This window comes from Chelonia mydas, chromosome 3 (assembly GCF_015237465.2).
Source record: "Chelonia mydas isolate rCheMyd1 chromosome 3, rCheMyd1.pri.v2, whole genome shotgun sequence".
Classification (NCBI taxonomy): Eukaryota; Metazoa; Chordata; order Testudines; family Cheloniidae; genus Chelonia; species Chelonia mydas.
The window spans coordinates 91,442,038-91,467,736 of record NC_057851.1 but is presented as its reverse complement, the minus strand read 5'-3'; the positions used below and the strand labels follow the sequence as shown (position 1 = coordinate 91,467,736).

Sequence of the window (25,699 nt, the reverse complement as noted above, 5' to 3'; positions counted from 1 at the left end):
GCAGTGTTTCTCAACTTTTTTGTGCTGGTGATCCCCTTTGAACTTAAAAAAAAAAATTGGGACCCCCCCCCCATACTAAGACTTGAAAAAATTGTGACCCCATACCTTAAATGGCATTAAGTAAATTATGAATAATACTGGCCCACTAGTGTTAATAAACTAATATTTAAAACCTATGCAAATAATTGAAGGTTAGAAAACAAATGCGTGTGCCAGACAAAGTTTATTTTTACATAGAAAGAAACTATAAATTCACTTTTTACAAATGACAGGTCTTACAGAGTCCTTCAATGAAACACTTGTGCTTCTTTTATACCAGCTAAATTTTTATGGTGGGTTGAATTAAAGACACTCAGCAGCAGGTCATTCTCCACAGATTATTTATTTAGTTGCTTTTCTTTATTGCAACCATCGATGGGAATCACAATTCACATAAAAATGACGTTGTGAACAGGATTAAAACTTTCAAAGCTTCAGTTACAAATTTGAGAAACTTATGGTTCTGTGCCATCCAAAATATGCACATGTCTTTTGAAGGAAATGAACACTGAAGCATTTTATCAGATGAAAGCTCGACCAGTTATCTTGCAGGCTCCCTGTGAGTTCGACAGACTCAACTACTCTTTTGTTGAACGAATTAATTATTCACCTCCTGCCAAGTTCTTCATCGTCAGGTGGGAAGTAATCCCGGAGCTGCTTATTAAGTTTAAATATATGTTCAATCATAATGGTTTTAATTGTTTAATGTCCACACTCTTGTCATCAGCAATCAGTTTCATGTACTCACATCTCAGAGGAAACTACTTGAAGTTTTCACTCTGAAGCTGAGCAGACCAGGCTCCAAATTTCTTTCCAAAAAAGCTTCTTTCCTTGTCTCTCAACACAATTATGTTTTTGTGTGGTCCTTGAAAACTCATATTCAACTCATTCACATGACTGCTAAGTAAGTTGACTGAAGAAGCCATGGTGGGTCACTGAACGATTTAGCAAAAGGAGACCCGAGATCTTGTAGGAACACACGTACTTCAGCTCTCAATTCAAAAAGTCTGCTTAACGCTTTCCCCCATGAAAGCCCTCTCACTTCAGTGTGCAAGAGAAGAATTTTATGAAGTGCACCTATTTCACACATAAAACTGCGAACAGGCAAGCTGAAAGAGGCTGACTTCTTATGAAATTCACAACTTTTACAGACTCGTCAAGCACCTGACACAACTCAGAAGGCATTCCTTTTGCAGTGAGTGCTTGCCGATGTAAAAAGCAATGGGTCCAAATGGCATGAGGCATAATGGTTTCTCATCTCGAAACAAGCCCGCTGTTCTTGCCAGTCATTGATTTGGCACCATCATTGCATAGAGCAATATGTTTTCCCCAATCTATTTCAATATATTTGGTAGCTTCAACAAACAGGTTAAATAGACATTCACTAGTTGTGTGGCTAGGCAGTGGTTTACAGAAGAGCACGTTTTCCTCAATGGTAGCATCTGAATTATATTGAACGAAAGCTAAGAACTGTGCTAAGCCTGAAACGTCTGTTGATTCATCAAACTAAACATAGTTTTAACTTTTCTTTCAGCTGCTCATGAATGTCACCAGCCATTTCCTTAATACGCCTCGAAACAGTATCTTTGATAAAGGAATAGCTTTAAGCTTATCTGCCTCTTCATGGCCGAGCAGGCTGGTAAGCACAGCTAATGCCAACAGGAAGTATGAGATTCTCAGCTATTGTATGTTTCTTACGTGTTTGGGTAATATGAGAAGGGACACGAGATATGAAGCTTCAAGAGCATTCTTACTGTCATTACTTGTATTCCAAATCAGTGTTTGCTGTCTTTTCAAGCTGTTCAGTTTTCTCTTAAAGAACTCAAGAGGCTTGTTCTTTAATTATGGATGTTTACTTTCCAAATGCCGAATTAATTTAGAAGGTTTCATGCTTTCAGCACTTAGCACTTCACCACCCACAACACAATAAGGTTTATTTTCAATTGCTGTAAAACCGTACATTGAAGAGCTGGAATCATATTTTCTGCACTTCATCTTCTTTACTCCTTCATTCTGTGAAGTACTTGGTTGAGCTCTCTTTAAAAATGTATCCATTGCACAAGAAGGCCTCGCTGAAAAATGTGCATACAGTACTACGTGCTAGCCAAGAAGAACAAAAACGCTGTCTGGACAGGAAGCAGCACGTGGTTCTGTGAAGTTATATGTTTGCTTGAAGCAGGGCCAGCCTTCAACTTGCTGGGGCCTCACAGAAGGCACATGTGAAGATCTTCGGAGATGGAGCCAGTATTGGGCACCGAGGTATATTGACCCACAGGCTGGGTGGCCTCCTGAGGTGAGTCAGGGGGTGGAGGTGGTGCTTCCTCCCTAAGCCCCTGCTGCCTGAAGCCAAAATCCTGCTGCCAGGACTGAAGCCCGAGCCCGATTACCTGGGACTGAAGCCTGAGTCCCACCGTGGGGGGGGTTGAGCTGCTGCTCAAGCTTCACCTCGCCTTGCCTTGCCTCATGGGGGCTGACAGTCTGAACCCCACTGCAGGGCTGACAGCTCGAGCCCGAGCCCTGCTGCCCAGAGCTCACAACCTGGAGCCCGGCCATTGAGGGGATCACAGCCTGGCTAGCTGGGAGTGACAGCCCCAAGCCCCACTGTGGGGGGCTCAAGCATGTAAATTAGCTTCATGGGGCCCCATGTGGCATGGGGTCATGCTGGCCATGCACTTGCAAGGCCCCTGGGGTTTGTGATCCCCCAGGCTGCAAAATACTGGTCTAGTGGTTAGAACACTCACCTGAGAGGTGGGAGGTCTCTGTTCACATTCCTTCTCTTTATCAGTCAGAGAGGGAATTTAAACTGGGATCTTCCATGTCCAGATTGAATACCCTAACCACTAGGCTAAAGGTTATAAGGGTGTCATTACCTCTGCTCCTGGCTGGTGTAGGTGGAGTTAGGCAGGTACCTAACTTATTCTTGCAAGAAATGGCGTAGGTGCCTAAACTGTCTGACTCCAGGAGAGGAGTTCCTGGCTGTGGATTGCATGCAGACAGAGGTGCCTCCCTGCAGCCTGGACCTATGTGTCTCCATGAGAGAGGTGGGGCTTAGGATACATCCCTCTCATCAGCATCTCCCATTGTCTGGCTTACGCGGCTCCCCGCCTAGTGTCCTGCTTTTGTGGATTCCATTCTTAGGCTACATCTGTACTAGGAACTAGGGGAGTGATTCCCAGTTTGCTATCCTCATGATAGCTTGCATTGAGCTAAAAATAGTAGTACTACGGGCACAGCAAGCAGCAGCGTAGGCTAGCCACCCCAAGGCCAACTCACCTGAGCTCTGTGCATATGTCCTGAAGGCGGCTAGCCCATGCTTCCGCTGCCCGTGTTACTGTGGCTACACTGCTCTTTTTAGCATGCTAGCCCAGATGAGAGCTAGCATGAGTATGTCTACATGAGCTGGGAACCAGATCCCTAGCTTGTAGTGTAGACGTAACCTTAGAAGCCTATCTCTGCCTGTGCATTTTATAGGGAGACTAGGCACCTAAGTCAGGTTTGTGGTGTTCCAGCAGTTTTCTAAGCACTGCAATGCCTAAGTCTCTTTGTGGATCCCCATTGCTCTCCCTGAGTATATCTACACTAGACTTAGCTTAGGGGAAAGCATAAATATATCTTGGAAACAACTTTTGGGGAATTGTCTGCACTAGACTTTATCAGTGTGTTGCCTACTTTTTGTTAATTTGAGAAAAAAAGGTCCAGTGTAGACAATCCTGTACACGTAAGGAAGTCTCACTTGGTCTAACATGCTGAGGAGCAATCACAAAAGCAAGAAGATGTAAGTTAAATTAGGGCGGGTGTTACTTTAACTTATAATTTTTTTCTTCTGTAAACATGATGGGGTAGTTCATCCTTCGTATCCTCTCATGACTAGAGATAGTCCCTACATGTGAGGACTGAGAGACAGTGATGTCCATTAACATCTTTCATGTACATTAAATTATCAAAAGAACTGTAAAAACAGAGCCAAAAAAGCATATATTAGAATGCACTAGAAGCCATGTGTAAAATTTGTCGACAATAGCAGTGACTGGGAGAAAAATACTGATATAATTGCAGGAAGAAAACAAACCAAACTCAGTTGTAACAGGAGTCTATAAATTGGGTGATTTCTTTGTAGTCAGAATTTGGAGGCCTATAGAACAACCAAAATGCTCTACATATGAAGACGGGAAGTACAGGGTCATTGGGATCTTATGGCCAGTTTATCTTCTTACTCTGCATTGATGAGTGGTAATGATGCATATCTAGGCCTCTGCTACTCTTTAATAGGTATTTTTACCTCTTTGCAGAAAGAATGAGTGCTGATTTGAAGGCAGTAGAGACTGGTGATATAGCACTATTATGCTTTTTTCTAAACCTGGCACAAACTGTATTTTAGATAGCAAATACTGCTTGAAATTGACGGATAGGTATTGATTCTCAGCAGTCTGTGGACAAATCTGTGCAGCTGATCAATCTGTTAATGGAATATAGAAATTTATCTTTCCCATTTACCCTATTAAGCAATGCACATGATTTTATGTCCTGAACCAGTGTCTATTGAAGACAATGGGAAGACTCCCACCGACTTCAGAGAGCAGTAGATTGGGCCCTTACTGTCCAGTAGATGCAGTATGTTTTTCCTCTGTCTCTGTTGGATTAATTTTGTGATGAGTGATCTTGTAATTGGAAACAGGAAAGCCAAACCTAGCCCTTAAGTAAGGGGATGCACCTCCCATTGACTTTAGTAGGAGCTGCACCTGCTCACATCAGGGATTAATTTGGTCTAGTGTCTGATATCAGTTTCACATTCCAGGAGGTGTGCTCATATTACACTAATGCAGACAGTCTACATAGTGTTAATGGGTTTACCAAATGTCCACTTTGATATCACTTGTTATTTTTTCCCAAATGTTAGCAACCGGAACCTTGATTTTTGGTGGCAGGGGGAGATCTGTTTTTAAAGTCTGTATAATATAAATGTTCTTTGTTTGCCATGATTGTATTTTTGATGCATGAGATTAAATCAAGTATAAGGCCTATGGCACTAGTATAGTACCAAAGTCACAGATGAAATTTTCTACAGAAGAAATGGCACAGTATTTTGTGGGCTGACAGGAGAGCAGACAATTGCTAAAACATTAAGACAAGCAAGTGTAATCCACACACCTCCTGGGTGTGGTGTTCTGTCCCATCTAGTGGCACTGAGAGAGAGAGTGATTAATGAGCCTGCTTTACAGCCTTAGCTAAGAGCCAAATGGCTTTTAGCTCATGCAGTAGAGGCTCATGCACTGAGGTCCCAGGTTCGATCCCGCATGCCGACAACCAGGGTCTGTCGGTTTTACACAAGCATTCTCCAGTCCAGTTCCTAAATAAGTTAACTTCTAAATTATGTAGACCATAGGTGCTGACTCTTATTTTTCCTGATGGAGGCCCCACCCCACTCCACCCCTTCCCTGAGGCTCCGCCCTCTCTCAGCCTCTTCTTACCCTGCTCTGCCCCCTCCCCTAGATTTCCCCCGCCTGCCCCTCACTCGCTGCTCTCAGCCCCCTCCCACAAGGCCCCCCCACCCGCCCGCCACTGGTTCCTCTCCACCCTCCCCCAAGTGCCTCCCGTCAGCCACTGAACAGCTGATCGGCGGCCAGCCCCAGGGCCCTGCTGAACACCTGTGGCTGGTGGTTGCAGAGCACTGTCTGTTTTTTCCTGTGGGTGTTTGAGCCCTGGAGAACACACAGACTCAGCACCTACGATGTAGACTGTGGAACAGGGCTGTGCTATGTTATTTGGGTTATACAAGCCATCCAAAAAAGTGGAAGATGCCGATTTTGGGGAAGGAGATATTCCAATGTAAATACTGTAAAGCACACAAAAGGTAATGTTGTGAGGTATTTCTGAATTTGTGTTTGTTTTCGTGTGGGCAAGACAAGTACAATAACAAGCTGCCCATGATTTTTAAGATTTGATAGTGTTGGAATAATTCTAGGATCTGTAGATTGAGTTATTATAGAAAAGTGAGGTAAAATGTAGTCTAGCCTGTCCTGATTGGGATGTATAAATTAGAATACCATAATCAACCATTCAACATTAATTGCAGTTTTTAAAAGTTACTTGAAGACAGACCAGTTAAACATTTTGATAACAGCTGCATTCTTTGAATTTCCTATCACTGCATTTCACTCTTTCAATCAAAACAAGTCCCAGGCAATCAGTTAATTTAAATTAATCAGTAAAGTTTGCCCATTATGGTATAATATTATATGATTAGTCATTGCTATGGGCTCTGACCCTCAATTCTGGAAACTTATCTCTATTATATGTTATAAAATCTAAGCATTATTACCTGTTATTCCAATGTTAATGGTGTCCCGGGCCTATCCAAAATACAGAAAAACTACATTCTCTCCCCAAAGGAACTTGAATTTTAAATATACACCTAAGTGAATGGAATTCATATTTAACATGAAATGTCTGTCTTGATCAATCTAAGATGTTTATTTAGTTTTAGTAATTATTCAATGTTTATTAAATGTAATCATAAATGCTTAGTAAGAACATTTTTATTGAAATTCAATAACTCTTTATGTATTTTTATATAGTTTTACATATAAACAAAACAATTGATAACTGTATTACTATATTTAAAACTGAATCCTTATTGTAGGCACTTAATATTAAGTGTGACCTTTTGCAAGGTATTTACAGTGTAGAATCCATAATAGTTAATGGCAAGATCTTTTTTAAAACAAGGATATACTTTTTTTCTACTCTTAGGAATGAATAAAAAGCTATGAATTATAGAAACAATAATACACACTGAGAATAATGCTTTGAATATGGCCAGAATTTTATCACATATGATTCCAAATATACAGCTTAGAGATCCATGAATCTTTAATATATCTTTATAATTTATTTTTTTTATTATAATTTATTTTCTTTATTGCTATTTGAGAGTTTCCCCCCTCCCAATAAATAAACTATTAATTGTGTTCTTTCCAGAAATTCGTAAAGATAAGCCTGACAGACAAGAAAAACTTGAAAAACCAGCACCAAAAGGTAATTACTATTTATATATGTGTTTGTAATAGATAACATATTTATTAAAATTATAATATATTGCAGGAGCATTCAGGAAGTTCCTAATCAGGATCAGGGCCTTATTGAACTATGCATTGTATGGCCACATATAAAGACATACCCCTTGACCCCAGTAGGTCCCAGTCTACCTATTCATCTGTCTCTAAATATAATTACATAAAAACCTACATTAAAAGAACATTAGGGTTGCATAGTCAAGCACTCAGAAGTTTAAAAATTGTCAAAATAAAAATTGCCCAGGCAGCCTTGATTTGGTCTCTGTTTATATATGTATTAAAATTCAGTTTTTAATGACAAGATCCTATACTATGTTACAGGAAAGACAATTGTCCTACTCTCAGTTCTTACGGCCATCACCACAGTGTTCCCTGGCAGCGAGAAAAGTCCTGTTCAGATTCTGCAGCCCCAGGCTGGAGCATGTTCAGTGCAAAGAAATCTTTGGAAAATGTTGCTGTCGGCCTCTAACAAACCTATCCAGAGCATGTGCAAGTGGCAATTTTCAGAGGTTTATAAATTGGCCAAATTTCTGTGAATTTTCATGGAGAGAGTAAAAAAAACTTTTCTGATACTAGGGAAATTTCTCTTCCAAATTTCAAGTCTCTCTTCTGAAGCATGTGGAGGCATTACAACTTCTCAATAAAAATGATTGTAAGAATTGTTTATTATGGGCAAAAAATATATTTTTCCATAATCTCATTTTTGAAACAACTGAACCAATTTTTCTGTAATTTTCAAAAACAAATTCAGCCCGAAACAGACACTTGGCATGGAAAATTTCAGCCCAATATTTAAAATCTGGGAAAGCCAAAAGCAACTGAAAACAGGGTCTTATAATGAAAAGTATTAGGCAACCTTACACTGTTAGCTCTGCCTATAATTAAACATTTTATTCAAATCTTTTCTGAAACTACTAATTGCAAAGTAAAATACAGTTACTGTACTTAGAAAAATGTATTTTAAGGAAAGGAAATAATCTGAGAACAGATCCAACAAAGCGCTTATTCTGACAGTAGTGCCTTAACAACACAGTGATTTAAGGAATGATGTCACAGTATTTATTAATTAGCATTAGCTTGTGTTTTCCTTCTATGGAATATACCCATGTTGTGGGGCAAACTCTCTAGGAATGGTATAACTCAAAATATCAGAGAAAGGCTGTATAGTAAGAATACTCAGAGCATACATATAGAGTTTTCCTTTACAAGACCATTCTGATTTATGAAAATAATTCAATCCAACTCTGATTTGGAGTTGCGATGAAATAATGGGTGTACAAAAACTGAAGATCTTTTTATATGACATGGACAGGAAACTCACTAAATTTCAAATGCATCAAACTCAGAAGCTGGGTAAGTGCCCTGGTAACACCTGGCTCATAGAGAGGAATTCTTTTGCAGAACACAGAGTAGTAGTATGCAACTATAGCAAATGCAGATAAACCAGATAACATCACAGGCTAAACCTGTCTTTATTTTAGGAAACAAATGTTCTTATGTTCTTACTCGCTGATTAGGCCTCAACTGCAGAACTGTGTCCAGTTCTGGGTGCCACATTTCAGGAAAGATGTGGACAAATTGGAGAGAGTCCAGAGAAGAGCAACAAAAATGATTAAAGGTCTAGAAAACATGACCTATGAGGGAAGATTGAAAAAACTGGGTTCTGTTTAGTCTGGAAAAGAGACAATTGAGAGGGGACATGATAACAGTTTTAGTTTTCAAGTACATAAAAGGTTGTTACAAGGAGGAGGGAGAAAAATTGTTCTTAACCTCTGAGGATAGGACAAGAAGCAATGGGCTTAGATTGCAGCAAAGGCGGTTTACGTTGGACATTAGGAAAAACTTCCTAACTGTCAGGGTGGTTAAGCACTGGAATAAATTGCCTAGGAAGGTTGTGGAATCTCCATCATTGGAGATTTTTAAGAGCAGGTTAAATAAACACCTGTCAGGAATGGTCTAACTAATACTTAGTCCTGCCATGAGTGCAGGGGACTGAACTAGATGACCTCTTGAAGTCCCTTCCAGTCCTATGATTCTATGTTCTTACTTCTCATCCTCCCATACCTTCTTCCTGGGACTTGATGTTTCACTCCCATCCCCTAAGGACTTTAAGGGAACCAGGGCTTTTCTCTCCCTCATCAGCCTTTTTTAGGATCCACCAGAATGGGCTGTTGCCATTTTCCCTCTGGCTCCCAAAGCAGAGAAGCAGGAGCACAGTGACAACTCCTGCTCTCACTGCCAGCAGGCTCTACTTGGGTGGGATTGAAAGAACATCAATAATCCTTAACATGGAAGCTCATAATCACAATATTAGGCATTGGGTATGTTTGCTTTTTAAGTAGAAATTATGCTAAGGATTATGAGGCTACCTCAAATAAAGCCAAGTCCGAGAAGGGGGTCTTTCTTTATTCTCGCTTCCTATGATGACAATGGAATTTTTACCCTCTTCATAAGATGATATGTTAGGACTGAGGAGAAGACATCAGCCGTAACTTGGCAACCCTCCGAATAATAACATGCTAGGAGTTGGCAACCAGCTCCACTTGAACATCTGTTGGAGGTATCCCAAGGGAAAGGAGCAAGAGGGCTCTCACTTTAATTTAAAAAGGGAGGAGAGAGAGAGGTTCTGAAGTTGTATGCACAGCTACAAAATCCAAGACTGTAAATTCATAAACTTTTGTTAAGAATACACTGCGGTTCACAAATGAATCTGTCCTCAAGCCCAAGTCTCAGTTCAAGTGGCTTTCACATTCAATGTGACTTTCGCACAAATCTAATTTTAAGCTTCATTAGAGGGCTTGTCAACACAGACACACTCAGGAATGTTAAGATGAATTAACTAAAGGTGTTGAAGTTAAAACATGTAAATTAAAGCACATTAAACCCTTGTGTGCACCTTCTCATTCAGAAGTATAGTGGCCTTAGTTCACTATATTGTAATCTTGAAGAAAGAAGCTATAATGAACTAAGGCTGCTTTACTTCTGAATGGGAGTGTCCACACAGAGGTTTAATGTGCTTTAACTTCACAGCTTTAGTTAATTCAGCATTTCCTGGATGTCCCTGTGTAGACAAGCCCTAATTCAGTTAATTGGAGCAAACATTCTCTTCTTCATCTGTACTACACTCATCACTCTAAGTCTTACTGAGCTGAGAACTATTTTTACTTTGCTAAGATATGGAATTAATACCTCCTTAATCTCTTTTTTCCCTTGCTCATTTTGGGCACAGAAATGTTACCCAACACTCTCTCCAACTTTTTAAGTGAGCAGACTAAATTTGACTCCCTGCACTTTTTTTTTCATTTGGTGCAGATTAAATATACTATCAGATGATTAGTGTTTTGGAAAATATCAGAAATGTGCCCCTCACATCTGTTTTTTATTGTCGGCGAAGTGGGTAGCAATGCTTAGAATAGTATATAGTTAAGGAGTCTTAACACTTTCCATTATAAGCTCCTGTGCTCAATTTCTTATAAGTTTGCCACACTTTAACCATTCAGGATGAAATTTTCCATGCTTGCTCTCTGCCCCAGTCTACATTTTCTTTTAAAGTTTCATCAAAAATGGTTAAGCAATTTCAAAAAATGAGACTAGGGACAGAGGAAATGTTGTCAGTATTATTAAAAACACATTCCAGCTGTTTTTCTCAACAGCTCCAACAGCTCCATGGTTTGGGATTTGAAATTTGTCAGGAGGAAAATAAAAGAAGTGCTTTTTCTTCTATTCACATGGAAATCAGCCAGATTTGCCCAAACTATGGGAAATCACAATTTGTGCCAATGCAGCAGAACTAGTTTTGCTTTTGCTTCTTAATTTTTGGAATGTATTGTGCACTGGATGAGTTAGGGATCTTGTCCTCACCTCCTCCCCAAAAAAGGATGTGATCATATAATTGAAGACCATATGATAATGGCACATGCACAAAGGAGTTTAGTTAAGGCTGTACAGTAAGGCTTAATGCTGGCTTTTTTTAACTGCCGAGGGTTTGACTTTGCAACCTTAATGTTAGAGCTGATCGAAAATCTTTTAAAAAACATTTGATGGAAACCAGACAGGCTGGCTGGCCAGACAGCCTGGTTTCCTCGCAGCTCATCAACCTGCCTCCCTGAGCTCTGCAGCTTCTCGGCAGCCAGGCTGGTGGGGAGCTTGAGAAACAGGGCTCTCTGGGTTTCCAAGTTCCACAGCTCTGTGGCAGCCAACCTACCTCCCCAGCTAGGGAGCACATTTCTTGGCAGAAGTGTTTAGATTTGGGGGTCCTAATGTACGTTTATTGTAGAGATGATCCTGAATGCGAATCAGGATTGCTGAAACATATCTGGATCAGTAATCTTCCCAAAGTTTTGTGGGACCTGCTCAGTGTTTCTGTTTTGGGCCTATATCTATTGTTCATAAGCTATTACCAAACACTACATGAAAGGAATGTTAAAGTTGCAAAGTCAAGAATTCAGTACACAGGACAGATGGTGCTCAGGGAATGAATCAGGGATGTGTAATGAAGGAGACTGTCTGTGGGACCTCCTTTGTGGCAGAAGTTGGAAGGTGAGCAAGTCAGGGAACAGCAAAAAGAAAAACAATGGTGTTGAATCTCACAGAGCTTAGTAAAGTCTCTCTCTCTCTCTCTCTCAACCCCCAGTTGAAGTTGCTCCAGTCTGGATAAATACTTAAATAGTCATTGGAGTAGAGGAATTGGACCCTGGCTCTCCCATGTGGGTGCCCAAACCCCCACGCTACAGAGTCAGTCTCTTTTGTTGGCCCAATGACTGTTTAAGTATTTATCAAAAGTGGACCAGATTCAACAAGAGAGATTGAGAGACACTTATACAAGACTGTCCCATAGCTCGGTGGTTAGGCCTGAGAAGTGGGAGACCCCTGTTTGAATCTTTTCTCCTTGTCAGACGTAACGAGAATCGAACCTGGATCTCACACATCTCAGCTGAGTGCTCTAACCACTGGACTAAAAGCTATGAGGGAAGCCGTAGCACCATCACCACCTCTTCCTCTGGTCTTTCTTGCAAAAAATGGCTTAGCTGTGTAAATCCAGGAGAGGGTTCCTAGTTGTGGATCCCAAGCATAGTTAGACACCTCCTTGCAGTTTGGATTTAGGTGCCTTACTCCCAGAGAGGGCAGAGTTTAGGACACAACCCTCTCATCGGCATCTGCTATTGGCTAGCATAGGCAGGAAGCTGCCTAGCTCACTGGTCTTTGTGGATCCCATTCTTAAATGACTAGCTCTCCCCATGCATTCTATATGGAGCCTGGGCACCTAACTCAAGCTTTGTGAAGTCCAGTCATTTTTCTAGGTGCTACATGTCACACAATACCTAAGTCCCTTTTTAGATCCAGGGCTATATCATAATCCCTAGGCACAAGCAGGCCAAATTAAGGTTGCACAGGCAACCTTAAACCTGGCATTTAATTTTGTATACAGAAGTGCTGTATATAAATCCAGATGTGTCTCCCAGTAGCATAACTGCATTGCTATGCAAAGACTCAATCTTGATTTTAGCACCTGCCCAGCCCTGGTCAGACTGAGACTGAGAGCTTTGTTAAGTGGATGATTTAAGCATGCTAGAAGAGAAGGATACTCACATTATTCTAGTCTGACTCCTGCTAGTGGTGAAAAAATGTGGCACCTACCCATCCAGGCCTCCAGGTCTGTAGAAATTGAGGTATTGTATGTAATATGGCTTTGAGGGCTCCCTTCTAAAGTTGAACATGAGAGATTCCATAAAAAGCAATGAGTTTATTTTAATTTGTTTAATTTATGAAAATGTGACATTTAAATGTATTAGATCAAAAGGCCTCAGTGGAGTCAGGTGGCCTGACTGCTGCAGACCTTCATTGTGATTGAGGAGTCAAAAATGCCTCATCACCACAGCCCTGGAATGTGATCACTTTAATTTTAGCAACACCTGCCCTTCCCAGATAAATTTGTTGCCTGAAGTCATAGCTCTGACCGTCTCCATATGAGGTAATGCTAAACTCTACAAACTGAGATTACCATATTCTGAGGCTACTGTGATACCAGCACGGAGGATAAGACTCTCAGACTAATTAGAACAGTCCTTCAGCTTACTGTAAAAAAACCAACAAATTATGCTTATGCCAGCCTTCCACAATGCTTATCCACATTCCAGGCTACGTGCCCAGCTTCATCAAACTACTTTTAATCCCTCACAAAGGAGCCAATTTGTCTGCACTCCCCCCATTTACCTTGCGGCCTACAGAAGCATACATATTTTTCATTTATGCTAAGGTCACTTTATACCGCTCTGGTAATGCAAAAGGATTTTAAAATGGGCACAAATTACATTCATAACTACTTTAAGGCCCCTTTATGCAGCGTACCATGAGGGTGTACATGGGCCTTAGTGTAAATGAGAAACAGGCCCTCTCTGCATAATTTGTGTCTTTGTACTCAGCATGTCTCTTTCAAGGTTCATTTTGGTCTCTGATGCCAAAACATGAAATAGGGAGATGCCATAGGGAAGTGGAGTGAAAGGGGCCTTTGTGAAGGATGATTTGTCTCCTATATACATGTATGACACCTTAAGTAGTCTTAATAGGTCATGTGCAGCCATTTCATTGATGGCTAAAAAAGCACATGAATGGTCATCACCCTGTCTACATAGTTCAGCTATTCTTTCTAGCATTTACAAGGAGTGTCATCAAATGAAAAAAGCTCATGCATCACAGAGGATGAACAACCAGTAGGAAAGCTGTCAGTAGCAGAATTGTGCTGACTTTCTCTCAAAAGCTGGCAGCACAGCTCTATGAAAAGTTGTGCACCTTAATTGAATTTGCTGCTTTTTTCACATGCAACCATCATGCAAGAGCATGTAGTCCTGTTACTGCTTCAACATCCTTACCCCTGCCAAAAGGGGTAACGACAGGGGACACCACCTTACTTTTTCTTGTTACACGACTGAGCATCCTAAAACACACACTGAATCCCCAAAGCCTGTGAGAGTACATTACTTATGTGGTTTTCAAAGCCACGTAAGGGATTTGGACACCCCGGCCCAGATCCATCAAGACACTTTAGCACTTCAACCCCAGACATAGGCATCTAAGTCTCAGTTTTGGATCCACTGCGTTCCACAGAACTCTTGCCAAACCCACTAGGCACCTAAACTCACTTGGCACCTAAGTTTTTAGGATAAAAGTTCCCTAGACACCTATGTTTCTGCCTCTAGGCGCGTGCCCTGCTGCCTCCCTATAGGTGTCTGGATGTATATCTCCTCACTAAGCCTCAGAGTGATTTCCCCCTCTGAAGAAAGATGGGCATTGGTCTGCCTAAGTCACATACGGGGCCCAGTCTGGTAGCTGTGCTCAGAGGTTGCCTACTGGATTGGGTCCCATTCAAAATCTGGCTGGAGGAGGAGGTGCCAGTGCCCACCTTTAAAAACTTTTAACATAGTGAGTAGATGCTTGCTTGGGATGTGATAGATGTGGGTTCAATTCCCACATCTCAGAAGAGTGCTCTAACTTGTGAACTATTGGATAGTCTGATGTGGGGAATCCCTCCATCTCCCTTGTGAAAGCTTTTTCCCTAACCACTGGACTACAGAGTTGTTCTTTTGCTTGTTCTCTCTCTCTCTCTGGCCCAAATGACTGTTTCACTATGGATAAATACTTAAATAGTTATTGGGCCAGAGAGAGAGTGAGAATGACTCAGGGGTTAGGCATCCACCTGGGAGATGGAAGATCCAGGGTCTTGTCTCCCTGCTCCAGCCACTTTTATTATTAATTCACATCCACAGTGGAGCAGCTTCAGCATAAGAGATTGGGACAGTTTGCTGTGGAGCCTCCTCATAGCTCAGTGGTTAGAGAACTCTCCTTAGGATTTAAACAGGGGTCTCCCACCTCTGGCAGACAGAGGAATTGAACCTCGAGCTTCCACTTCCCAAGCAAGTGCTCTAGTCATTGGGCTAAAAGTTATAAGGTGGATGGCAGCAGCTGCATCACCACCACCTTTCCTCATTCCTGCAAGAGGCTCCTAAGCTGCCTGAGTCCAGGAGGTTCCTGTTCACTAAGCAGAAATAGACACTTCCCTGCAGCCCAAATTTAGGGGCTGTCTCCCAAAGAGGAATAGGATTTAGGACACACCCCTCTTGACAGCTGCTCCCATTGTTAGCTTAGGTGGCTCCCCATCTAGTGTGTGGGCTTTTGTGGATTCATTCCAAGGCACTTATCTTTCCTCATTCATTGTGTAGGGAGCCTAGGTGCCTAACTTCGCTTTGTGGATCATGATATTGTTCCTGTGATTTTTCTGGGCACCTAAAAGTTGGATCCCATCCTCAGTTCCCATTCATTATAGTGTAAATTGGGTATCCAAAACCTTTAGGTGGCTTTGAAAAGTCCTCTCCTTCTTCCCATTACACTAGTGAGTAGTAATAAAAATTGTTTGCTTATTATTGACATTTTATTTGCTAACATTTTCACATGTGAGGAAATGATGAAATTAGGGAACATTTGCAACAAACATTTGGTTTAACGAAATACGTACTGAGTCATGATTTTAGGAAGAAATATTTAAAAAAGAAAATCATGTCATTTGTGCTGCTTCTTAGCACCTCTGATAAAGTAAAATTTGCTAAAAAAATAATTGTGAGTAGAGCAGGGCAGGAACGTTGCTGTATATGCATGCAAAAGTGACAAGTCATCCACTTGGCATGACTCTATTTTAGTTTTTGCCAGAAAATTGAGGTGAGGAGAGAAAATGTCTCTTCCTTTTTCCATGAAATGCCACCAACTTAGTCCTTCATGGGGGTTTTGTGGTGGTGGGCATTTTTACATGCAGTTCTTTATGAGCTGGGATACTGTGACATCCAAACTCTTGTGGGTCAGCAGCTGGCTATCTACAGGCATCAAGTCTCTCTGCTAAAGGCAGTATGTGCAGCTAACTGTGTTTTAAACAGCTATTCTTCTGATGTTATGTTCTTATTACAGACGTGTACCCTTGCTAATCCGTCTTTTTGGTTGAAGTAACATCCAAAAATAAAGAACAGCTTGGAAGGCAATGTGTGAGCCATTTTCTGTTAAGAATAGAAAGTGCTCCTGTCAAAATAGTTTCCCACATTGGGATCCGAGAGCAGCATGCTTATGCAATGGAGCAAAACCAAATCCTGCAAATGAGATTAAGCTGAATAGTCAGTTACGGTGCAGATACACGATCCAACAATTTTCACAAGCATAAACAGGCTCATTTGTTAGAAAAAAAGATCCATATTTCTGTTGTACATGTAAGCAAATAGGAACATTTAAGAAAGATTGCTGTTATATATGAGAAGCTAGCATCTGTGATTCAGAGCTGAAATCCATTAGTGTATCTTGCAAATACTTTCCCTTTATCATTTTGAAGGAATAGTTAGATTTGTGGCGTATGTAACAGAGATGACTATGTCGCTATTTTGTATTTCTAGTAATTCACAAAGAGAAACCTGAAAAACAAGAAAAGATTGAACGGAAAGAACAGCCAAAAGGTAGGTGTCCAGAGCTTGAGATTGGCATTCATTCTGGCTCCTCTTTGGTCCAAAATAGCCTCATCTGTTGATGTTCAGGGCAAAGGCCATTTGTTTTCGTGGAGGGAGGAAGTATAATGAAGGATGACTGTATGGAGAGTGGAGATTTTAAAGGACTTTTGGATATATCAGCTATCTATATGGTTTTATTGAACATAAAGGCTGAGATCGTCTTCTTCTTATCATATGTGCAACATTTCTCAGGTGGCACATGACCAGGACTCATCACTGAATTTGATCTACTGGTTAGATCATTAGCTTGCCCAGCCCAGGCCGGGTACTGATGGGGAGTGCAGTATGAATGCTGATGGATTGATGGATGCTTTATGTTGTTTTTTAAACTTATAGAATATAGCAGTAGGGATATACTACCAACCACCTGACCAGGATGGTGATAGTGACTGTGAAATGCTCAGGGAGATTAGAGAGGCTATGAAATTAAAAACTCAATAATAATGGGGGATTTCAACTATCCCCATATTGGTTGGGTACATGTGACCTCAGGACGGGATGGAGAGATAAAGTTTCTTGACACCTTAAACGAATGCTTCTTAGAGCAGCTTGTCCTGGAACCCACAAGAGGAGAGGCAATTCTTAATTTAGTCCTAAGTGGAGCACAGGATCTGGTCCAAGAGGTGAATGTAGCTGAACCACTTGATAATAGTGACCATAATATAATTAAATTTAACATCCCTGTGGTGTGGAAAACACCATCACAGCCCACCACAGTAGCATTTAATTTCAGAAAGTGGAACTATATGGAAATGAGGAAGTTAGTGAAACAGAAATTAAAGGTACAGTGCCAAAAGTGAAATCCCTGCAAGCTGCATGGAAACTTTTAAAGACACCATAATAGAGGCTCAACTTAATTGTATACCCCAAATTAAAAAACATAGTAAGAGAACCAAAAAAGTGCCACTGTGGCTAAACAACAAAGTAAAAGAAGCAGTGAGAGGCAAAAAGGCATCCTTTAAAAAGTGGAAGTTAAATTCTATTGAGGAAAATAGAAAGGAGCATAAACTCTGGCAAATGAAGTGTAAAAAATATAATTAGGAAGGCCAAAAAATAATTTGAAGAACAGCTAGCCAAAGACTCAAAAAAGTAATAGCAAAAAAATTTTTAAGTACAGGAGAAGCAGGAAGCTTGCTAAACAGCCAATGGGACCACCGGACGATTGAAGTGCTAAAGGAGCACTCAAAGACAATAAAGCCATTGTGGAGAAATTAAACCAATTATTTGCATCAGTCTTCACAGCTGAGGATGTGAGGGAGATTCCCAAACCTGAGCCATTCTTTTTAGGTGACAAATCTGAGGAACTGTCCTAGACTGAGGTGTCATTAGAGGAGGTTTTGAAATAAATTAATAAACTAAACCGTAATAGGTCACCAGGATCAGATGGTATTCACCCAAGAGCATAGGCAGTGAGTTCTATGGGCCCGTGGTGCCTGGGCACAAGGAATATTCCTGGCCCGGGCTTGGCTCCAGCAATATTTGAGGCCGTGTCTCTCCCTTGGTCCGACCTTCCGCCCCGGGCACTCCACCCTGCGCATCCCCGAGCGATTTAAAATGGCCCGGGCCCCCACCACCACCACCACCGGCAGCGCAGTGGAGCTGAGTGGCTTCCTGCCTGTTAGGTTCACGTGGCTACCAGCCCATCGCTGTGGCCCCTGGGTGGGGTGGGTCTGGGTCTACGTGCACTGCTCCCTGCTCCAAGCCTACCTGTAGCCAAAGGGAAGCTGCAAGGGCAGTGTCCGGGGGTAGCAGAGCGCGGAGGCTGCACCCCTCACCCCCTGCACCAGCCCAGACCCTGCACCCAGCAGTCAAACTTCATCCCAGAGCCTGCACCCTAGACCCCCTTCCCCACCCAAACTCCCTCCTGGAGCCCAACCTCTCACGCCTTCTGCATCCAAACTCCCTCCCAGAGCCTGCACCCCTCCTGCACCCCAATATCCTGCCCCCACTCAGGGCCTGCAACCCAGACCTCCTCCCCCCAACCCAAACTCCCTCCCAGAGCCTTAGGCAGGTGAGGGGGCAGAGTTTAGGGGTGCAGGCTCTGCGTATTCTGAGCACCACGAAAATTTCTACAAACCTGCAGCCCCTGCCCAAGAGTTCTGAAGGAACTCAAATCTGAAATTGTAGAACTACTAACTGTGGTATGTAACCTATCATTTAAATCAGCTTCTGTACCAGATGACTGGAGGATAGCCAATGTGACGCCAATTTTTTTTAAAAAGGCTCCAGAGGTGATCCTGGCCATTATAGGCCAGTAAGCCTAACTTCAGTATCAGGTTTAAGAATAGAATTATCAGACACATAGATGAACATGGTTTGTTGGGGAAGAGTCAACATGTTTTTTGTAAAGGGAAATCAAGCCTCACCAATCTATTAGAATTCTTTGAGGGGGTCAACAAGTATGAGGACAAAGGGGATTAAGGATATAGTGTACTTAGATTTTCAGAAAGCCTTTGACAAGGTCCCTCACCAAAGGCTCTTAAGCTGTCATGGGATGAGGGAAGGTCCTCTCATGGATCAGTAACTGGTTAAAAGATAGGCAACAAAGGGTAGGAGTTCGGAATGGAGAGAGGTAAATAGTGGTGTACCCCAAGGGTCTGTATTGGGACCAGCACTATTCAACATATTCATAAATGATCTGGAAAAAGGGGTAAACAATGTGGTAGCAAAATTTGCAGATGATACAAAACTACTCAAGATAGTGAAGTCAAAAGCAGACTGTGAAGGGTTACAAAGGGATCTCGCAAAACTGGGTGACTGGGCAACAAAATGGGCAAAAAAAGATGAAATTTAGTGTTGATACATGCAAAGTAATGCACACTGGAAAACATAATCCCAAGTATACATCTAAAAGTGTACATCTAAAATTATGGGGTCTAAATTAGCTGTTATCACTCAAGAAAGAGATCTTGGAGTCATTGTGGATAGTTCTCTGAAAACATCCACTCAATGTGCAGCAGTGATCAAAAAAGCAAACAGAATGTTGGGCATCATTAAGAAAGGGATAGATAATAAGACAGAAAATATCATATTGCCTCTATATAAACCCATGGTATGCCCACATCTTGAATAATGCATGCAGATGCAGTCACCCCATCTCAAAAAAGATATATTGGAATCGGAAAAGGTTCAGAAAAGGGCAACAAAAAATGATTGGGGGCATAGATCAACTTCCATATGAGGAGAGATTAATAAGATAGGGACTTTTCACCTTGGAAAAGAGACGACTAAGGGGGGATATGATAGAGGTATATAAAATCATGGTTGGTGTGGAGAAAATAAATAGGGAAGTGTTATTTACTCCTTCTCATAATGCAAGAACTAAGGGTTGCCCAATGAATTAATAGGCAACAGGTTTAAAACAAACAAAAGGAAGTATTTCTTGACACAATGCACAGTCAACCTGTGGAACTCTTTGCCAGAAGATGTTGTGAAAGCCAAGACTATAACAGGATTCAAAAAAGAACTAGATACATTCGTGGAGAATAGGTCCATCAGTGGCTATTAGCCAGGATGGGCAAGGATGGTGTCCCTAGCCTCTGTTTGCCAGAATCTGGGAATGGGCTGTTCTGCTCATTCACTCTGGGGCACCTGGCATTGGCCACTGTCAGAAGACAGGATACTAGGCTAGATGGATCTTTGGTCTGACCCAGTGTGGCTGCTCTTATGTTCTTATATAAATGGTACCTAGAGCAATATATAGGTTTCTATTTCATTTGTACTATATACAGTAACTCCTTGCTTAACATTGTAGTTATGTTCCTGAAAAGTGCAACTGTAAGCGAAACAATGTTAAGCGAGTCCAATTTCCCCATAAGAATTAATGTAAATGTGGGGGATTAGGTTCTAGGGAAAATTTTTTCACCAGACCAAAGGCTATATTTTTTTTTATATATATATATATATATACACACACACACACAGAGTATAAGTTTTAAACAAACAATTTAATACTGGTACACAGTGATGATGATTGTGAAGCTTGGTTGAGGTGATGAAGTCAGAGGGTGGGATATTTCCCAGGGGATGCCTTACTGCTAAATGATGATCTAGCAATTGGCTGAGCCCTCAAGGGTTAACTCATTGTTGTTAATGTAGCCTCACACTCTACAAGGCAGCACGAATGGAGGGAGGGGAGACAGCATGGCAGAGAGAGACAGACACACACACCCTGTGTATGAGAGAGAGAGATGCGCATTGCTCCTTTAAGTATGCTGACCCCACTCTTAAGTACATTGCCTTTTTAAGTTAATCAGCAAGCTGAGATGGCAGCTGCTGCCAGGAAGCTCCCTCTGTCCTGAGCCCTGTTGTGTCCCCCCCCTGCTCTATGGAAGATGGGGAAAGCAGGGTGCAGGAGCAGGGTGGTGGGGGACACCCTGACATTAGCCCCCTTCTTTCCCCCCCTTCTCCACATAGCAAGCAGGAGGCTCTGAGAGCAGCTCCAAGGCAGAGGGCAGGAACAGCACATGGCAGTGTGGGGAGGGACAGCTGAACTGCCGGCAATTGATAGCCTGCTGGGTGGCTGGCTGCCGCACAGGGAATGGGGAGCTAATGAGGGGCTGCCGGTCCACCCCGGTTCCAAGCCCCCACCAACTGGCTGCAATGGGCTGCTCTTCCTGCAAGCAGTGGACAAAGCAGGCGGCTGCCAAACGACGTTATAAGGGAGCACTGCACAACTTTAAACAACCATGTTCCCTAATTAATCAGTAACATAACAATGAAACAGCGTTAACTGGGACGACTTTAAGTGAGGAGTTCCTGTAAATCTAAGTGCTAGATTGTGCCTTTTTGCCCAGTCCTGAGCTAGGGATGGTGAGTAGATTATAGCAGTAGCCCCTGGAGACACTGTGCCTCAACAACATCCCTCTGTGGAAGAATTTCTTCCTTTCTTCATTCTTGCACTGGGGGATAGTAATTTGTTATTGGCCTATCGGGGTGCTGGAACAATTTGTATAGTGAGGGTGCTGAGAACCATCGAACCAAACTGTAAACCCTGTATATGATGGAAACTACTTCAAGCCAGGGGGTGTGGCAGCACCCCAATGCCCCTAGTTCCAGCACCTATGTGGCCTATGCCAACAGCAAATTACAGAACTTCCTGTGCACTCTAGTATGTTGAGAATCAGAATCAAAGCTCCATCCACTGCTGGGTGGGAAGTAAGTGGGTGCTGTGCAGCCAGAGCCAAGGGCTAAGTAGCCCACACAGCAGTACAAGGGGGATTCTTACTTCTTACTTACTTTCCTGCACCTGTAGTCCAAATTACAGTTTAGCTCCAAATAAATAGTCTAGCTAATGAGCTATAGCGGTAGCTATGCCACATATTTACTGTGAAGTCATTCTGTTTGTTTTTTTTAATGAACTACTTCTCTGTAAATGGAGGTTCACTGTTTTTAAAATAGCCGTTTTCGCATTGGGATATATTCAAACACTTCTGGACTGCTAGTATAGTTCACTCTAAACACAGTTTCACTGTGGCATATCTGAGATCCCCGTGATTTCCACTGTGTCCATGGTTATATATTTAAATACATTTCATCTGTGAGATTTGAATCTGTGGCAAAAACACAATATTCTATTCTAATTTCTAATTATGTTCCATTATGAAGATTAAGAAAATGTTTAATGAGGGGGCGTGGGAAAGATAGAATAGACGTGGGAAATAATTAGCCACCCACATAAATGTTTTGTCATTTAGTTACAGCAGGAGTTTGCGTTCTCCCGTATTCTGCAGCAATCACCCTATTGTTGAAGGAAGCAAGAGGCTCAATACTCCCTGCTTTCTTACTTTTGTTTCCAGTTAGATATGGAATTAACATTCCCTAACAGATCTCGTCTGTTTCCTCTTGTTTGACTAAGGAGCTTTATCATAGTCTGGCGGTAGGTCCACTGGAGTTAAGCTCGAGACTTGGTTACTGTTTAACAACTGACTTTTCTAAGTGCTCCAAAATCCATATGCTTACTGAGGTTGTCTTGAAAATTACTTTGCTGCATAGAGGTCCAAGGTAGGGTCGGTGGTCCTAGTCTGAGGTCATCTGAGCAAGGGGTTTCCGAGATACAGCCATCTTAAAAAATCATGGAATGCCAAAATGTTACAGTGCTTATTTTTGCGCACATGGTGTGTGTGTGTTTGTGTATAACTATTGCTCTGATTTTCATGTGTGTGTGTATGTGTGTGTAACTATTTCTCTGATCTTCCTCAAACTGATATCATCTGCTCAGAATTGGTCTCAACTAGTTTCCAGAACCCACTGCCCCTTTGAGGGAGGAATATTTTTAAAAGTACTCCAAGAAAAAGTTGGATCTACCATGTGGCTCAAGCTGAGCTGCTAAATCATAGAAAGTCATCTGCACACGTGCAGGCAGCCTGCCCTCAGAATAAGTAGGGAGCTGAAGGTGATAAGTTGTGGTTACTGGAGCCACACAGCACCCCTTTACTGTGAGTTTGAGTCCTGCACTTGGCAGTTTTCTGAGAATATGTTATGGTGAGTATATGAACAGGTATAGTACAAATTAGCAGCTCAGAGCCACTGTTTGGTTTTGTGTTTTACTGTAGAATTATTTTAATTTCTGAGTTTGTGAAATATGTTACTAAAAATATAAATGTTGATTTCTTCATAGTGAAAGACAAATCTGAAAGACCAGAAAAACCTCAAAAGAAAGAAAAACCCATAGGTAATTATTTCTCTTCATGATCTCTCAATACTTTTCAGGGCACCCCAGGCCTAATTTCTCCACTCCCTTGCACATCATATAGTCCTTTAAACCTGTGAAAAGTCAGCGTAAGCACTGTGGGCCAGATCCTCAGCTGGTGCGAAGCAGTGTATTTCCATTGAAATCAGTGGAGCTATGCCAGTTTACACTAGCTGAATGTCTGGCCCAAATACCCTGATTTGGTTGCATTTTACACACATGTTGCACAGGTGATGATGCCTGCATCAGATGCAAGGGAGTGGAGAATCAGGCCCAGTATGTTTTAATGATACGATAACCTGCAAGCATAAAGTATATTAAATATGGGTATTCAGGTAAAACATGGCATATTCTCTGATTATTTTCAAAGATAAAATTTAAATAAAGTTAGTGAGGTGGGAAACATGAAAAAATGTTTAACATTAGATAAGGAGTAAGCAGATCTGCAACATAAATATTAGAGAATAGGACTAATGAATTAGTTTGAAAAACACTTTGAAGATGGATCAGTGCTAAATAAATGTAAATCATTACATTCTTTTGAAACATCAGTAAAAAATAACAGGTTTTGAAAATACAAGTGTGTGTGTGCTGTCTTGTAGGCACACAAGTGCATGCATACATTTCTGTATGCCTGAATAATGATATTCCCCCATATACCAGATGTGTACAGGTGTTTTCACATGCACATACCCAGTTTGGTATGCAATTGGTCATGATGTCAGATTTGCGTAGGCATATTGGGTATTTGTGTAGGTCAATTAAGCATGCACAAATGCATGGGTGCAATTGTGCATGCCTAACTTCGAAACATGGGATCCCACACTATAAAATATTCCAGTGGGTGCATTGTGGAGGGATTATTGCCTGACCTGATGTGTTGAGAATGAGAGACAGAAACCCATTCACAAGAATGTACTTTATTTTTATTTGTGAAATAGAAGCTTAAAATAAAACAAAGCATGGTAGTTATTATGCCCTCACAATTACATGTGTAATTAAGCAGAGGGTGATTTTATCATTAGTAGCCAATAAAAAATGTTGTTGTTTTTTTTATCCATGCTTCAGAAGCAACCACATAATTAAAAAAAACAAACAACAAAATTCCCGACTGCAGCATTCCTAGGGCAGTTGTTCAACTTGTCAACTCTGTTAGCTTCACTTTTCTTGATTAGCTACTCTCATGGTACCACTGTTGTGCCATCAAGACAGGTTGTATTTCGATAGGGATGGGAAATGAAAACAAACACGGGAGACCTTAGAGATGGTGCGTACATCTGTTTACAGACTCTACTCTCATGCTGCATACATTTTGACATCTTGAGTGGTCTCCGTGATCTCTCCAGATGCCCACTGTCATATGAACTACTTCATTGGTACCTTTTAACTCCAGGAGATGATTGTTCTATGAAAATGCCATTAAAATAAATCCAAAGCATAAAATCTACTCACATGCCCTTTATGTTGATGAGTTATAATAATAAACCCCCTATCATTATTATACTTAACAGTCCCAAAAAAAAGTACTTGCCTGAGGTGAGTGGGAAGGTAATATTTGTACGTCTGGATTATTCTATTTTTTCCATATAAAAATGTATAGGTACCTTCCAGTATAATTAGATTTCAGTGATTTCATGGACCTTCAGTTCTTAAAGATCTTCACCTGGAGGTTAACCAGCTATGGATGTGCTATTGACAAAACTGCTTTTGGCTGAAATAATTTGAACACATAAACAAAGCTTAGCAAGAGTCAACAAGTCTCACCAGCAGTGAAGCTGGCATTTAGTAGAATCACATCTTTGGTTTTGGCATGACTGGTGAAAACTAAACACTCTTTTATTTCACCTCCACTTTTTGTTTTTTCACCTTCTAAAAACAAGTCAGCCTGAGACAAAGCTTTGCTATTATCTTCATTTAACATGGGTTTACACATTAAAAATAGCACAATGATGTCCTGAGGTGAATGTGTTCATTTTCCCAATATTTTTATTGCAAAAGTGTCTATGCGGTGGTAAGAACGGCAAAATTGCAGTCTGGGCACAATTTGTGAATTTGTCAAACTTTGCATGAACCTCAGTGTTTGCATTCTTACTATTATTACTATTGGAGCAGATCTAAGATTGTAATAGATTTTAAGGCCAGAAGGAACCATTATGATCATCTAGTCTGGCCTCCTGCATAAGTTAGGGCATAGAATTTCACTCAGAATTTCCTGCATCAGGCCCATAACTTCTAGTTGAGGTAGAACTACTCATTTATTTTGTGCTCCAAACTGTGCTTGGTGCTTTTAGAGTAGGGGCCTGTATTGTGTGTCTGTAAAGAGCTTACAGTGTAATGGTTCTGTCCTACAAACATCTACT

At 41.4% G+C, this 25,699-nt stretch overlaps 1 protein-coding gene across 2 annotated transcripts in view; it reads left to right on the top strand.

Moving 5' to 3' along the window:
* Window positions 1–25,699, top strand: part of TRDN (triadin) — a 119,326-nt gene that overhangs the window by 83,097 nt on the left and 10,530 nt on the right. For both annotated transcript variants that reach the window (XM_037894715.2, XM_007056294.3), the window contains 3 exons: window positions 7,018–7,074; window positions 16,538–16,597; window positions 23,268–23,321. In XM_037894715.2, the coding sequence (XP_037750643.1) occupies window positions 7,018–7,074; window positions 16,538–16,597; window positions 23,268–23,321 (171 nt within the window). The remainder of the gene's footprint in view (window positions 1–7,017; window positions 7,075–16,537; window positions 16,598–23,267; window positions 23,322–25,699) is intronic.